This window comes from Branchiostoma floridae, chromosome 9, assembly GCF_000003815.2.
Source record: "Branchiostoma floridae strain S238N-H82 chromosome 9, Bfl_VNyyK, whole genome shotgun sequence".
Taxonomy (NCBI): Eukaryota; Metazoa; Chordata; class Leptocardii; order Amphioxiformes; family Branchiostomatidae; genus Branchiostoma; species Branchiostoma floridae.
The window spans coordinates 11,848,414-11,865,370 of NC_049987.1; the positions used below are offsets into that span (position 1 = coordinate 11,848,414).

General features: G+C 45.3%; 2 protein-coding genes across 10 annotated transcripts in view; one reads left to right on the plus strand and one right to left on the minus strand.

The window, feature by feature from the left end:
- The window catches only part of LOC118422709 (AT-rich interactive domain-containing protein 1B-like), a 53,475-nt gene extending 42,846 nt beyond the window's left edge, over window positions 1-10,629 (plus strand). For all 9 annotated transcript variants that reach the window (XM_035830427.1, XM_035830420.1, XM_035830421.1 and 6 more), the window contains 5 exons: window positions 2,922-3,140; window positions 3,409-3,634; window positions 5,721-6,234; window positions 6,524-7,530; window positions 7,913-10,629. In XM_035830427.1, coding sequence (XP_035686320.1) covers window positions 2,922-3,140; window positions 3,409-3,634; window positions 5,721-6,234; window positions 6,524-7,530; window positions 7,913-9,729 — 3,783 coding nt within the window. In that variant the 3' untranslated portion in view covers window positions 9,730-10,629. The remainder of the gene's footprint in view (window positions 1-2,921; window positions 3,141-3,408; window positions 3,635-5,720; window positions 6,235-6,523; window positions 7,531-7,912) is intronic.
- Window positions 10,035-16,726, minus strand: LOC118422714 (short-chain collagen C4-like). Its single transcript, XM_035830433.1, has 7 exons — window positions 16,191-16,726; window positions 15,623-15,773; window positions 13,872-13,927; window positions 13,625-13,685; window positions 12,953-13,390; window positions 12,436-12,501; window positions 10,035-11,935 (listed from the first exon to the last, which is right to left on the minus strand). Exons 1-7 carry the CDS (start codon window positions 16,386-16,388, stop codon window positions 11,454-11,456), a joined length of 1,452 nt encoding a protein of 483 aa, XP_035686326.1. The 5' UTR covers window positions 16,389-16,726; the 3' UTR covers window positions 10,035-11,453.
- Between the last annotated feature and the right edge of the window lie 231 nt (window positions 16,727-16,957).

Here is a 16,957-nt window from a genome sequence, read left to right on the forward strand (position 1 = left end):
GGGCCGCCGAATGTCCTGGCGGGGTCAGTGGCAGGCCACTGTGGGGGGGACCCAGGTGGGCGAAGCCCCCCCGGAAGCTCTTGCATTTTAGACTATTGAGAAGGCTTCTTTTATCAGTTTTTTAGGGCCATATCTACGATAATCGTAGCAGTCACTTACTTCTCTTCAGCAGTTTGACTTTAAAATATTTCGGATCAAAGCCTCAAAGACAACTAAAACCTCATAAACAACAAACTTTACTTAGCTCAACAGTATACAAAAATATTGTACGGGTTGCCATCCTTAGTTGAAGCGCTAGTATCTTCGCTGCGCCGTTAGTCGCTGTGCGACTTTTGTTGACGGTCTGATATCCCTACGTCGCCGCCTCGTTGATATTCCCACGGACATGTTTCAAGAAAAAATACCCAGCAGAAAACGCTGTTCTGCGTCAAATTCTATTCTATAAAACATGTGGGACTCAGTGTTACAGTATAAATATTTTGTAGAAGCACCGCTGTAAGATAGAAGGTTCAAGCAATGTAAAACATCACGTAGCATGAAGTTCGCTGTCAACTGGCACACAGCACATGACTGTTTGAAACTGTAAGTCTAATCAACAGCCGTGTTTGATTGATAGCCGGCGGTCCTTTGATGAAGTCGGCGAAAGGTGCGTTAGTTAGAAAATCTGCGTTTAGTTTTGATACGTAATTATAAGTTAGACAGTGGCGAGAATGATTATTTTCTCATCAATATTTCTCTTCAGAATTATTTGAACTTAATTGTACATCTAAACAATTGGCTTACCTGTGCAATGTTTATATGATTAATGATCAGTGTACTGAAATCACGTATGGCTCCTAGTCAATAGATGAGCATTTTTCTCTATAGTGACCACCTGTCTATAGTGGCCACATTTCTATCACTGGACTGGAACTTGCGAAAACTGCTGTATTTTCTCCAGAGCAAATGTATGTGTTCCTAGTGCTGTTGTTGTTTGACATAAACTTTGAACATTTAAATTGTAAGTAACTTTAAACTGCCAGAGTTTCAGCCCAATAAAACAATCTCAGCGCCAGGGTATGAACAGACTGACCAGACAGACGAAAATAAATCCTCGAACAAGGTTCAATCGTATCTTCCGGGTCTGGCAGGACTGAGTTGTTAAACTAAAATAAGAATAGGCTCGATGGCTGATTGCATACAAAGTAAAACAGTTTAACAGTTTTACAGCTTGAAGAAAACAAACGCTCCTACAGTACCTGCACCTGCTTGATAATTATTAAATCGTATGCCCTACTTGAATAAAAAAGTTCACTGCAATAATAAATGTACCCACATCACAAGGAGCTTATACTTTTTTAAACTTACACCTAGTTATCGTACTGAAAATTGTTAATGACATTACATGAAGTCATTCAACAATTTTCAGTCATGATGAAAATTTTCTGAATGGAAGGTGTGATTATTGTCATTTTCTGAAAAATAGAAGCAAGCTCTGTCTTTACCTGGAATCAATTCACAATTCCAGTCCACTTTGGGGGATAATGTACTGTTAAGATGTTCCATTTTTGCGCAGGGGTGATTTGGAACAGTCCAATGTTGCGTGGGAAGGGGTATGGCTGAAATATGCTGTATTTGCTCTTAAGCAAATGTCGGCCTTTCTAGTTTGTTTAAACAATTGAGTATGATTGGTTTTGAAGAATAACACTTGATACTGCTTCTACTCATTTCATTGGTCTAATGTAATAAGTAAGTTGCACGAGCACTCAGTTGAAAATATAACTTTGATCATGATAGAACCGCCAGTTGTGTTAAGATTGCCTAAGGTCATAAAATGATCACTATGATTTAGGGTTGCGCTACCACATCTTTAAGTAATTGATCCAAAATTGGTGTTACTATCCAATATTGGTCTCCTCCAATCCCCAAAGCAATACGTATTGAGAGAGCACAATGCTGTTCCCTACCAATCACAGAAAATGTAATTAGGATGGCTTGCAGTGCGTTCCACACTACTGTACCTCACATGAATAATGCCTTGACTGGGGAGACTTAATTAAGGAAGAGACAAGCTAACGACTGTCATTAGTGTACAATAGATAGGCCCTCCTCAGGGTACTGTTAAGGTGTTCGATGGTATCAGTGGAGAAACTAATCTTCCACACAGCCAGGCGAGCGCGCACCAAATCCCTCCTTCATTTGCATTGCAACAGCTGAAGCTAAAGATAGAACATGCTGAGGAAATCGTGGTCAGGATTTTCATAGGAAATGCACAGGTAGAGATTGATATTAATACATTCTGTCATGTATGTTGGGGACTATAAAAAATTTTTAAATAATCAACGCAACCCAAAAAGTACCTGTCACTTCTTTTTCTTGATTGGAAAATGAAATATCTTAAGACAGAAAATTTAATGCAAAGGAAGTTTCCATACATACTGTGTATAAGGAAGATGTGATCATTAAAGTCTTAGATAGAACACCTTATAAACACTGTCGAATGAGATTAAGGTGTTGTTCATTTGAAGAAGTGTTGATATAAATAGAGGCAATGTGTGATAGCATGGTATTAGCAGACACACAAGCACATAAATATATAGAGCTCCCGTGGGGCAGCCTTATCCATTATTAAATGTCTGTTTGATCGCCTTACGTTGGGAGCACTCCAATACCTTTTGATCTTTGATGTATATTATATGGGCAGTAGTGGTTAAAGTTTATTGACAACATTTGACATCTGACCAGCTTTTACATAATACATACGTATATTACATACATATAAAACTTGCGTGTTTTCCCATCAGTGTTTTTGTATTGATGCAGAAGAAAGTTGGAAACCTGATCACAAAGGGTAAACTTCCCAATGAGGTGTAGTCTCATACCTTTGTTGTAAAGCATTCCTTATCATTATATTAATGTTGCATTACCTTTCCTTTCCTCAGCGCAACAACCAATCCCAGTCTCCGATGCCGCCGGAGCAGATGTTGAAGATGTACGACAGTTTCGGAGAGGACATGGAGCGGAAAGTGTTCCTGGACACCCTGGTAGCCTTCTGGGAAGAGCGCGGTTTCCCCAGCAACAAGGCGCCGTCTATCAGCAACAAGCTGGTGGACCTGTATCGGCTGTACTTCCTCATCAAGGAGAAAGGGGGCTTTGTGGAGGTAAACTGATACCATCGCAGAGGAAGGCTTGGAAAATTTGTCAATTTCCTTCTTGCGCAAGTCAGGATACATATTGCCAAGTCACTGACAAAAGACACTGGATAGTTGTCTGAAACATCTGACCGTTTCCAAAATCATATCCAGTTGCTTGAGTAACAGCTTTTTGGCATATCTTATTACCTGGATGTCTAACCTACATAGATGAGTATACATATCTGTTTTGTTTGCATTTTGTTTACTCTAACGTTCTCCATTTTAACACTTGCAGGCTTCAAAGAATAAGCAGTGGAGGGACGTGTGTCAGGCCATCAACATCGGCAGTTCCACCAGTGCCGCCTCCTCCCTCCGTAAAAACTACATCAAGTACCTGCTCCCGTTCGAGTGTAAGCACGACCGAGGGGATGTCAATCCACAGGTGCTGGTGGCCGCTACGGACAACAGCAAGAAGTCCTCCTCCATGGCAGCAGAGGCTCGGAGGCTAGCTGCCTCTCCAGGTGAGCTTTACTCTGAATTCTCTAAATTATATTTTGTGTGCTATTTTACTCCTAAAAACTTCAAGAAAGAGCATTTGATATTCTTTGAAATACGTGAACAATAGAACTTACAGTAAAAGGTTGGATCAACTTCTAAACATTGTATCTCCATGGGGACAGGAAAGTCTTTGGTCAGGTTTTGTCTATTTCACAGTGATGATATCACTTGTTATTCAGTCAGACTTTCTTCTGTTGTGACTGTTGCAAAGGTGATATCTACATTATTGTTTCCACATCTCATGATGTGCAAGTGGCTATAGATATGTGAACAGTTAACGTAATACATGATGCTGTAATCTTCTAGATTCTGAGCATGAACACTGTCAAGAGTGTTTGATACAAAAACACATCTTCACAAGCCACTTGGATATTTCAAAGAAAGTATCTTGGCTAGCTTTAAGACAGAAGCTCCATCATCACTCACTTATTGACATAGAGCAAGTATGCCATGCTGCAAATGGCCTGAAGCAGTTCACGGCTTAAGACGACGACATCTATCACACCTGTGAGGTAGTGACAAGCACATGTGTCTGGCAGCCAAACCCACACCTCTCCCTCATAATTGACCCATTCAAAGCTAATCTGTCTCCCCTGAACAAGAACATCTGTCTGCCCCAGTGACAGCATGGAAAATCAATCAACCCTCAGCTTTGTGGTACAAGGACTCTCTCTAGAAGGTCTTTCATCCTTGTGACTGATGTGCTTAGCTGAGAGGCTGTCAGAGTAAGATGCTGGCACATGTACAACCTGGGGCTATTATCTCTGCCACAGCCGGCCGTAATGTGCTCACAACAGACAGTAACAATAGATCCGCAAATTAAGAGGGCTTTCCCGGCGTGCCCCCTTTGACCCCAGCGCTTGCAAAGAAGGGGCGCTAATTTGTATTGCTGCCAAGTGATCCATGAAAATGCGGTTAGGGAGCAGTCAATGCACTATCCCAGCATAACAGTCATCAAGGGGATTAGGTGTTGTATTGACGTTATGTAATACAATCATAGCCACATGTCTGCTCTAGTGCTCAGCAATGAGCCCTCATCACCACTGGCTGTTAGGTAAGAACCACTCGGTAGTGGGCTGTGGTAATGAATAGCATGTGGATGAGGATGTTTGGGATTCCCCCACTTAGCGTAATGTTGGCAGGCAGAAGCCCACACAATGAGAATGTCTTGCCTGGAGGCATTTATGTTGCCAGGTGATGGAGTGGGGAGGAAATGTGTATCATTGTCAGAGGCTCTCGGGATCGAGCAGTGGCTCAGATAGCTTTATATCGCTGGCACACAGGGTGTATCTTACGAGATAAGGCCGTCGACCACTTTCAACTGTCAAAGACCAGCTTATATCCAGCCTGTGGGGTAGCCATGGAAACTAGATCAATGGAAGTGTTTGAAGTTGTAGTACAGGGTGTATGTTTCTGAGGGGTATTTCAGGTTCTGCTGCTTCCTGCAATGCACATTCGACCTTGATGAGATTGTAGTCCTACCATAAGGTTTTGTAGGATCAAGCAGCAACCTGTAGTGTTCACAGTATTGGTATATTTTGTTAATGTTGTTTGCATTAAAACACCTCATTTTGGTCTAATGAGCAAAATATTTCGAAAATTTTTAAGCATTCTTGACGTCTCTCCGAGGTTGTCAAAGTTTGAGAATAGCTTGAAAGATCTGCCCATCTGAGGAGCAACAGTGCTTGACAGATCTCTTGTAATGCGATGTTCACTTGTCTTAGCAGGTTGTCTCGGAATGTAAATCAAACTGATCATTGAACAAGAGGTACAAGAACATCTTTTTAGAAACTTCCTCAGACTTGTGCCAAAGACAGTAGGTATTGGCCTGTTGCAATATGAAGTTGATCAAGTATTTTTACCTTGCACAGAACTGACCCAGTAAATGATATTGGTGAAAACAGCATACCCCACACAGCCCACTCTTTTACCCAGTACCAGTTACCAATATGTAACCAAAGGAGTGGTGTGCCATGTGAATATTTTGAGTGTTGTATTTCTTCCCCTGATGATGTAATGACTGACTGGAGTGTTCCATTTGTGTTGTAGGTATGGCTGGGATGCCGATGATGGACAGACCCCCCTCCCAGCAGCACCCCATGATGAATTCCATGATGGAGGGACACCACGACGGCAATATGCTACCCCCTGATCAACAAATGGTACCACCCACAAGTGGCCCCAACATGATGCCTCCTGGGAGCATGGGAAACGCCGGTATGATGCCTCCTGGCAGCCAAAACAGCATCAGTGTGAGAGACCCGTTTGCTGACGACTACCAGAAGCCTTCCATGCCTCAGCAGAACAGCATGAACCCCAACATGCCTCCCTACATGAACCAGAATGACCCCATGAACCGCGGAGGCATGAACATGCCTGAACAGTACCGTAACGCTCCCTACCAGAACGACCCGTACGCGATGAACAGGAGGCCTCCCGTGCAGGGGAACGATCCATTTGCAGCACGGCGGGGCGGGATGGTGAACGACTCATACGGACAGCCAAGGATGGGACAGAACATGCCCCAGTACCCAGGATACGGCCCCCAGTTCGAGAGAGAAAGGTAAAACTCACCCCTCAAACATGCTTCATTATGTAGACCTCATTTCTGAATGTATTGATATTTTGATGTCATGAACATATGGGACTAGGTAGAATAAAGAACATTGAGAGCATTAACATATTCAAACTGAAAGAATTCCTCATTGGGAACCAACCTGATGATGTTTCCTAAATGGTATTTTATTCTTTAAGCCATTCTGTGTTTGGACTTTCATGATAGATGTATTACTGCAACGTGTGTATTGGAACAGCTGATGCTTATTTTGAATTTTTCTTTGTTTTTAACACAGATTTGAGCAGCAGAACCAGACACCCAACATGCCTGATCAGCCGCCTGCTCCTTCCCACCCCAACATGATCCCACCCCACGGCCAGACACCACAGGAGCCGGGCATGTACCCCCCTCGCTACGGCCAGCAGCCTTCCCAGCAGCCCATGCAGAGACAACCCCCTCATGATGGCTACACACCCCCTTACCAAGGACCCCCTCAGGGTCAAAACCCCTACCCACAGCAGCAGGGCATGTATCACCAGGGCTACCCTCAGAAGAGGCCCGCAAACGACATGTACGTCCCACCTCCAAAACGGCCGGAGTTCATGAATAAGGAAGACCCTTACGGGATGGGGTACAGTGGACAAAGGCAGCCGCATTTTAGCCAGCCGGGCTTTGGCACACCCGAACGGCCAATGCCCGGCCAGCACGGGTATCCACAACAGTTTCGAGAAGGACCAATGAGTGGCCCGATGGCACCGCACACGCCGCAGCACATGATGGGCCCAAACTCCCACAGCATGGGGGACAGGCCCTCTCATGGCCCGTGGCCAAACAGAAGTGAAAGTGGCTTCCCCTACCCTGGTGGCCAGGCACCACCAGGCCCCCACCATGGCATGAACCAGAGGGAGGACTTTTTCGACCAGCGGCAAGTGCGAGATCCGTCGCAGCCCCACTGGCCCCCGATGAGTCGGCACCAGCCCGGTAGTCACCCGTTTCCCCAGTCCTCCTCAGCCATGAGCCACCACATGCCCTCGTCCTTCTCAGCCGCCCACCATCCCCCCCTCCCTCCCCACACCACTGGCCCTGGGAGCCCGTCCCTGCTCGCCAGGCAGCTGCAGTCTCGAATGTCTCCCCATCGAGATAAGGCTTTCCTCTCACAACGCCTGTCGTCGTCAAAGATGCCGCCCGTCCCCGGGATGGGAGCCATGCAGCAGAGGAGAGAGATGCAGTTCCCACCTGATTCAGTAGAGGCCACTCATCCCATCCTTGTCAAGAGAAAGAGGCTGACTTCAAGAGATTTGGGTTAGTTTGTCATAGTTTTTTTTTTTTCCTGTACACAGATGTCTTTATAGATTTCATAAGATGATCATAAAAGAGACCAATCCAAGTTTGGAGTGATGGAATTGTCACAGTTTGTATAGCATTGACATTATAGCTCTACTACAATTATCAGAGGCAGAAACCGCTGAATGTCCAGAGATGGCTCAACAAGTTTCAAAGATAAAGTGTAAATTTTTCAATGTTTTGTTGTCTTCTAGGTCATACATTTACACCTTTCAACATATTCCAGTTATTTTATAATGGTTACAAATATCCATTTTTTTTTATGTTGTGGGTACTGAAGTTTTTTTCAGTTTAGAAAATAAACATGGATTAAGAAGTTAACCTGTGTTGTTCCCCATAGGCCCTGTGGAGGCGTGGCGCATCATGATGGCACTGAAGTCAGGACTGCTGGCAGAGGCCACCTGGGCGCTGGACACCCTGAACATCCTCCTGTTTGACGACAACACTGTCACTTACTTCAACCTGCAGCACCTCCCGGGCATGATAGAAACTCTGATGGAGCACTTCAGGAGGTGTCTCATTAGCATATTCGGGATCCTGCAGGAGTACGAGGTCGGCGATGACAAGCAGATCTGCCCACTACCTCCGGAAGAGAAGAAGAAGAGGGACAAGTTGAAAGCTCTGGAGAAGAAGGAGAAGGAAGATAAGAAAGATGAAGAGGAGCTTGATATGGGACCCAACAACTTGAAAAGGGCCTCCTCAGCCCCTGTAGTTAGTCCTTTCGATAGAAAGCCCATCAAGGTGGTGAAGAAGGTAGAAGAGGTTCTCACCAACCCCAGGGCGAGGGACTGGGATCTGAAGCAGGAGTTCGAAAGCGGGAAGCTCCACTGGGAAATAGGGGGAGGGGACGATACCTCACACATCATTGCTTTCTTCGACAGCAAGGGGAGCATTCTGAGAAGATGGCACCGCAGTGATTCACTGGAGGATGAAGACTCGCGTGACTCTTGTGGGGAAGCCAAAGAAAATGAGGATGAAAATGACAACAAAATCAAACAGGAGAAAGTGGCGGGTACGCAGCCGAGGGTGACGGCCATGTTGGATGACATGCTGACAGTGAAATCGGAGGGCATCACCATAAATGCCAAGACTTCGGAGAATGGGGATGATTCCGAGGAGGCAAACATCCTTGCAAAGAAGAGGAAAAAAGTCAAGGTTCTGGAGGACGAGCCCCGCAGCAGAGATGAGTTCCCCTTGAATTTGCTGACCAGTCAGCAGGACCAGTTGGCCAGGAGGTGTATATGTATATCCAACATATTCCGTAGTTTGTCCTTCATTCCAGGCAATGATTTAGAAATGTCCAAACACCCGGGACTGCTGCTTGCCTTGGGCAAGCTCCTGCTCTTGCACCACAATCACCCAGAGAGGAGTCAGGCGGTGCGCACGTATGAGAAAGATGAGTCTGAGATCGACGCGGTGCCGTACAAGCGGGAGGAGTGGTGGTGGGACTGTTTGGAACTGTTGCGAGAGAACGTTTTAGTCATCCTCGCTAACATTGCAGGCAACATGGATCTGTCGATATACCCCGAGAGCATCAGCCTTCCCATATTGGACGGACTTCTGCACTGGACGGTGTGTCCCGCCGCCTGTGCCGTGGACCCATTCGCCACGGTGTCAGAAAAGTCCCAGTTGTCGCCACAGAGGCTTGCCCTGGAAGCCTTGGCAAAACTGAGTATCCTGGATAACAATGTGGACTTGATCCAGGCTACTCCTCCCTTCAGCCGTCTGGAGAAGCTGAATGGCCATCTTGTACGGTGGTTAGGTGACAAGAAGCAAGCGGTGATGCGCGAGTTTTCTGTCGTCTTGTTATCGAATCTGGCGCAGGGAGACACCATCACGTGTCGCGCCATCGCCTGTCAGGCTGGCAGCGTGTCCGCCCTGATCGGATTCCTCGAGGACGCGGAGGCCACGGCGAGTGCCATCGCGCAGAACCCTCGCATGATGCAGATGTCCCACAACCAGGAGATAGGGACCAGTCCAGACATGATGCGGCGAGCGGCCGTGACGCTAGTCTGCTTAACCAAAGTTCCAGAGAACAGAGCCTTGTTTGTACAGCATGAGAGCAGAGTGCTTACTCTGTCGATGTCGCACGTCTTCGACCAACAAATCTTAGGACACCTTTCCGAGACACTCTTCTACTTATCCAAAGAATCATAGCACAGGACAGAGGGGGAGAGAAATATGCAGTTGTGTATAGTGGGACTGTAACAGGCTGCTCTGTAGATCAAGTTGAGACATGTAGATTGGGCCTTCGAAACCTTTTGTACACAAGCCTAAGTCATGTACTTAAGAATAGTCGACATTCTTCCAAAACCCAGTGTCACTTTTTTTGTGTGCAACGAAAAGATGTCTGTTGTATGCAATCATGGGGTGAGAGGGAAATCTAGTCCATTGTCAAGCCATCATCATTCAGTGCAATAGGTGTCCACGGATGGATGTTGCACTGGGTACAACAGAACATCTTGTGCAGCATTTTAACAATTTTGTACCCCGCAATATTCTTTCCACACCGTTTCTAGTGTTCGACTCCCATCCGGGCACCTTTGATATGCCTCACTCACCAGATGCGTGCTGTAAAAATGAACAGTGATTTAACAGTTTAGTTTTATAGACAACTCCCACCATGTTCCACATATTTATACTGTATGTACGGGACGGATTTGTTTCTAGTTGTCACTGCTTGTAGTCGCAGTCTTTGTGTCAGTGCACAGAAAATATGAAATGAAATGTGGAATATTTAAGCCTATCATGCTGTAGGAAGCAGGAGAATCAAGAGAGCAGGTTTTTGAAACCTGTGTCAGAAAGCATCATGACATTATACTTCCACATAAGTTAAGCCCATGGCCGAGGTAGGCCCTCTTCAGATGGATTTTCCAAGGAAAAATTGTCAGAACGATTGAGAATTTTTGCGTGGATCTCAGATGTATTGCAAAGTGCACAAAACAGTCAAAGCTGGTCATAGACGCTGCCTTGATGAGCGTTATCGGGCACTGTATAGTCATGCGCACTTTGTACTTGATGTCTCAACCATGAAATAAATGTTTATGTAAAGATCTGCACATCACTTCAGTGTCTGGTCTTCTGATGAAGTAGAATGGATTTTACACTGCCGATTTGACCAACTGTTTGGCTGCTAACTGCAGAATTAGAAGGTAAAACCAAAAAAACATTAGATCTAGGACATTACCATTTTGCTTGTCATTACTTTAAAAAAAACATTTAAAACAATCAAGTCACTGTTTTCTCATTGTAGAGTTAAAGAACTGTCATTTGGACTAGTCGCTGGTACGGATAAGTGTGCCTTTTATACTAGGGTACACCTCCCATCAACTTCCTATTTTGGAGTCTCAGACAGTTTAAATTGATATGGGTGGGATTTTGTGGGGTTTTTTTTAAACAAAGTAGTGTTAGGTCAGATTTTAGTGAAAACAGTGCATCATGAAAAGCCTTGATAATCATTTGCTATATTTTTCAATCGTTTTGACTAGTAACAAGATCTTGGATCTTATCCTAAAATCCACCTACTGGCAAGATGTAACCTGCTGTTCTAGCACTTGTCGCAAGACAGCACTGCTGACCTCAAGTTTCAGCTATGAAGTACAAGAATATATCGCATGGTGACGCTGTTGAGCATAGAGCCTGAGGACACTGACATACAGCAAAACGAACTTCGGTTTAACCGTCATCTATAGGGGTGGTCAAGATAGTTTCTTTTACCCTCTAACCATGTACAGTCAAACCTGTATTAGTGGTCACTAAAGACTATTTCTTAATGCTTAGATCAATGGGAAAATTTCAAGGGACCGACAAAAAGTGACCGCAATGGCCAGGTGGTCGCTATGCGAAGGTGGCCGCTATTGACTGTACATCATCAACAGACTTCACTTGGTGCAGACGACACAGGTGAGCTCCCTCCCTTCCACGTAGTCAGGACACGGCAGGGACCCACAACGGGCTTCAACGGAGTAGAACAGCGCACCGGCCTGGTTGGCGTGTCCACCCTGTACGGTGTCGGGCTGTTCATCCACACAGACGTACTGTTTTGCACCGGCGTGGTCGAACTTTCCAGCCATGAGGTACCCATCGTACTCCTCGGTCCAGGCAGTGGGGCAGGTGTAACGGGCGGGGATCATCAACTTACTGCCGCGGGTTGGGACGTAGCAGACTGCACACGGGATGTTGTGATTGTGAAGAGAGGTGGAGCCGAACGGGACATTTGTGTTCAACTCGTATTCTGATCCGTATATGAAAGCTTTCCACCCTTGGATTCCATCTTGGTACCTCCTCCACTGTGGGTTGGTGGGCAGACACTGGTAGTTGGTCCCGCTACCTGGGTGGTTCCAATACGCACCTCCTGCCACACCTGTGTGGAGATACACAGAAACAATTATCATCACCTTGATAAGACCTAAGACTAGACTCTTACCCCTCGAACAAGGCAGCCCCCCTAACTTCTTGGTTTCCCGCGCTACACGCGCGCAAAGCTGTTACTTTCGATCGAGGTGAATGCCCTATCCCTATCCCGGTTATATGCGGGCATGGTACACAGGGCATGTATTTGTATGTCGGATATACCAGAGCTTTGCAGTAAAGGGTTTCAACAAGAGTACATGGCAGTACCGATACGTGAAATACAATCAATCGACCCTACATCTGCAAGCTAAGAAGCTTGCTGTCTTGTGCTAGCTGAAGAGGAACCGTTGAATCATTGTAAATCATATTTGCCTCAATTACCATGCCTTTTCATAAGTATGCATACACGAAGCATACAACGGTGTACATCCACAAACCTTGTATAGAACAAGTAATGCTCATACTACAATGTACATATTCAGATATGCCCAAGCATTAAGAAGACCTTACCAGAGTAGACAGTTGTTGCTCCAGAGGGACAAGTCTTCTTGGCCCAGCGGATGTAAACAGCGCCTCCTGCAACAAAGCAACACAATGGGCATTAACTAATTATATATTAACTAGTTTGCAGTGACACATTTGATAGAAGGTTTTGCGCATTTTATCTAATCGGCATCTGATATACCTGGTAGGAGCAACGCGCTATGAGATGTATTTTTTTCATCTGGCGCCGACCTTCCACCATTCTCCTACGCAGAGTGACCACAGTCGTGTCAAAACGTCCTGATAGGCTAATGCCGTTGGGGACCGGGCGTTAGGAGGTTGACCTTCCACGTCATACACATCATGTTGAAGCCGAAGGGCGGTTATACCGGCTATATTGATACAGATGTTGTTGTTTTTTTAACGAGAAGCTGCTCACTGCCCTTATGAGATTAAGTTCTTTATTCCTCTTTATTCCTTAATTTCTTTATTCTTATTGTCAAGCTTATTATTCAGCTTAGAGAACCCCTGTGTGTAGTTTTACCTGGTCCTTTAGGGCCGGTGGAGCCCGTGTATCCCCTGTACCCTTTCTGGCCTTTAGCGCCTTGCGGACCGGTAGGACCCATGGCCCCTCTAGCGCCCTGCAGACCGGTGTAGCCTCTGTCTCCTCTAGCGCCCTGGAGACCGGTAGAGCCCATGTCTCCCTTCATGCCTTTAGCGCCCTGCAGACCGGTGAAGCCCCTGTCTCCTTTAGCGCCCTGCTGACCGGTGGAGCCCCTGTCTCCTTTAGCGCCCTGCAGACCAGTGGAGCCACTGGCTCCTTTGGCGCCCTGCTGACCAGTGGAGCCCCTAGCTCCCTTCATGCCTTTAAACCCTTGAGGACCGGTGGAGCCTCTATCGCCTTTCGGGCCTTCAGGACCTTGTCCACCGATGGATCCCATGTCTCCTTTCTGGCCTTTGAGTCCCTGCTCGTTAGATGTTCCTATTAATAAAAGGGAACAGACAGATCTAAACTGTATTGCTCTGATAATGATCAGACAGAAAAGTAACCGATAACTATAGTTAAAAGAAATACTCTGATAACACACATAGGGGTCTTTGGTAGTACGTACTTCCTTGTGAGAAAGTACTCGTACAAAACGCAACATGATAGGCTTTATGCTGGAGGATATCCCTTGAAACATAGTAAGAGACACAAAAAGTCGTGCATTATTACCTGTTCCTGGCTCCCCCTTCGGTCCGGGTGGTCCCGTCTCTCCTTTTTGTCCAGCAGTTCCCTGTAAACATTACACTGGCATTGGTTAACTCGTATATGAAAAACACATAATATATTATGCTCCACAAAGTATAGAAATGTTTCTTTCCGTTTGTTATCTTTTACGTCTTTCATTTAAAAGATAGTTTTATCTACTATTGACTTCTTGAGAAAAACAAAAAAACTGTCAAATCTGTATCCTACATACGGGAAGACCGGCAGCACCAGGTATCCCGTCTCGTCCGTCTCGTCCGGACTGACAGCCTGGATAGGTGAACGAGAGTCTTAAACAACGCTTAACGATAGTCTGAGACAACGATTATCTGTAACAACGACAGTTTGAGACAAGGACAGTCTGGAACAACGATAGTCTGAAACAAGTTTGAAAGTCCTATCATGGAATTCAATGGATTTCTGAACTTTCCTCATGAGTTATGCAAATTAGCTGTTGATTTGCATAATTAGTATTACATTATGTAATATATAAGTCATCACTTAGGAAGCCGCTAGCTATAGGGGGCCCACCATCATACTCGACCTTCGTTGTCCTGACCCCTACCCACCTACCAAATATTATCAGGGTCCTTTCAATGCTTCTCGAGTTATGCATTCCACAAACAAACGCACACACTCGGCCCGCTACCGTCCTAACAAAAAATGCTACGCCAACTATATTTTCGAACGCAACCTTCCTTTCCGCAACCGCTACTCAAATACCAAATATCATGAAAATCCATACACAGCATCTTGAGTTATATGCTGTTGGCATGGATTTATGAACTTTCCTCATTAATTATGCAAATTAGCTGCTGATTCACATAATTAGTATTACATTGTGTAAGTCATCACTCATTCTATCTACATACCAAACATCCTGATGAACCGTCGACACGTTCTCGAGTTATTCTCGTCCAAATTTTGAAAGGAAATCGGTGCCTGCAGTTCCCAAAAAGCCGCTAGGGGGTCCAAACTCACAGTACTTACTCTCTGCCCCAAGGGCTATCTACCACTAAAAAATCATGACCACAGCATGTCCAGAACACAAAGTGTCAAAATTAAAAGTTAGGCGGCCCATTATCGAACTTGACCTTCATTTTCCTGACCCCCACCCACCTACCAAATATCATCAGGATCCATTCAAGTACTCTCCAAGCAGAGGTTAAGTCGCGTAGATATGGTAGTAGTCGGAGCGCCGGTGTAATTTTTCCGACTACTACCATATCTACGCGACTCAACCTCTGCTTGGAGAGTACCATTCAAGGGTTCTCGAGTTATCTTGCATACCGACAAACGCACTTACATACAAATCCCGCTACAGCACCGTAGGTAAGAGCCAGGTAAACCATTTTCGCACTTGACCTTCGTGTCCTCTCCAAAACCGCTACACACCTACCAAGTATCGTGAAAATCACCCTGCTGCATTTTGACTTAGGCTGCCCAAAACAAAACGCAAAAAAACATACCAAGCTCGCTGCAGTACCGTAGAAAAACGCCAGGTAAACCGTTTTCGCACTTGGCATTCCTTTCGACAACCGCTACACACTTACCAAAAATCACAAAGTTCCATCCACAATTTCTCGAGTTATATGCTGTTGACCTACATACAGACCCATGTCGACAAAAACATACTCTTCTTGGCGAAGAGAATAAAGATAGACTGAAACAACACTTAACGATAGTCTGAGACAACGATAGTCTGAAATAACGCTAAAACATTGTTCAATATTTAATTAACTCTAGCTACTTGATGCAAGTTGTGGCAGTGATGTTTCGCGGCAACATTGTGAAAGTGATGACTTCATACTGGTATACTTTTATAACGCTGCCAAATTGACGGTGAGTTTGACTCACAAGCATTAAAATATCAATCGGGTCCAAGCTGGAAGCCTACAGAGATCTATGACCGATAAACTCAGGATATAAAAGGTTTGATGTCACGCCGATAACAACAGAACTCACCTGAAGGTCCAATGGGAAGTCGAACCCAGTTCGGGGTCGGCGCGTCTCTCTTGCGCCTGCGCAGTAGCCCTCCCACACTGTCGTTCTTACTCAGCAGCTCGCTGTCAACAACACTGACGTCATCAGCCTGGGGGTTCAGCACAGAACCGGTCTGATGGGACAGGGTAGATCATAAGGCGATCTCAAAGTTTGTCAACCTAATATAACTTTTTTTTATATGTATACAGTTGTCTACAAGAACACGGCTTAAACACGGTATGTGTGTCTAGAAACGATAGCTGATGAGCGACCGTATTGCGACCAACATTGGATTGTGTGATCCATTGATTTCATAATTGGAATATGGTCCAAGACATAAAGGTATAATTAAAAAACAACAAAACACATGAAACGCAAACTTCCAATGTTTCTTCTAAAAGTTATCTGTCAAATCTTCAGTCGCTAACCGGTCGGCAGTCTCTAGCGGAAAGCGATGACTCGGCCTTTGTGTGGATAAATATCATATTATATATCTATGATGAATAGCATAAGGTTATAGAAATACTATTTTAAATATGTTTTAACTCACATTAGTTGACTGTTGTTCGGCCTGGTTCGGTGGGAAGTTCCCGCCATGAATCTGTGATTCCAGCACGGCAACCCTCTCCCTCAGGGTCACGGTCTCCTGTTGGTCTCGCTCAGCTCTCGCCTGGAATCCTTTGACGTTCGCCACCTCTATCATCATGTTGGTCATCTCTTGCTCCATGTTGTTCATTTTCTTCACCATGTTGTGAAACACCACGGCCAGCACCACGGCGGAGGCGAACACCGAACCACTCCCAGGACCGACCCGAGCCGGCCGGCCGCGCGCTCACGGCGGGAGACTCTTTCAGACACCGGCGGGCCGTAAGGCGTGCGCAACTTCTCCGAACTCATTCTGCTGCAGGTACTCGAACTACCAACAGCAGGGACTTACGGTTAGTCAAAGTTTTTGCAGAGCTGAGTATGAGCTGCGTATTGGAGGAAGTTGTGTTGGCAAAATAGCCAGACTCAAGAACAAAGGAGGGCCTTCCCCGTGATAGAAAGTTTCTCGGAAAGTAATTAAGGCCTCGCCATTTCATTTTTGTGGAACATGTCTACATTGTCATTGCTTTAGAAAGAAAAGATCAAGAAGTTCGCATTTCGGTTTTGGTGTGTTTCATTGTACGTCATTCGTCATGGGATATCGTGAGTTTGCTCGATAAAATAGAAACATTAAAAACTGAACATTGAAAGGACACATCGCAAAATGCTACTCAGTTTTTATTCTATTTTTGTTCATTAATCTTGTAAGGTAGTCCCTTCAGTTTTCCAGAA

Coding starts and splice junctions, on each gene's coding strand:
- LOC118422714 (XM_035830433.1), bottom strand. CDS start 16,388: ATGGTGAAGAAAATGAACAACATGGAGCAAGAGATGACCAACATGATG. Junction 13,928..15,622: donor ACTTCCCATTGGACCTTCAG/GTGAGTTCTGTT, acceptor TCACCTATCCAG/GCTGTCAGTCCGGACGAGAC. Junction 12,502..12,952: donor CACCGGCCCTAAAGGACCAG/GTAAAACTACAC, acceptor GCTTTGTTGCAG/GAGGCGCTGTTTACATCCGC.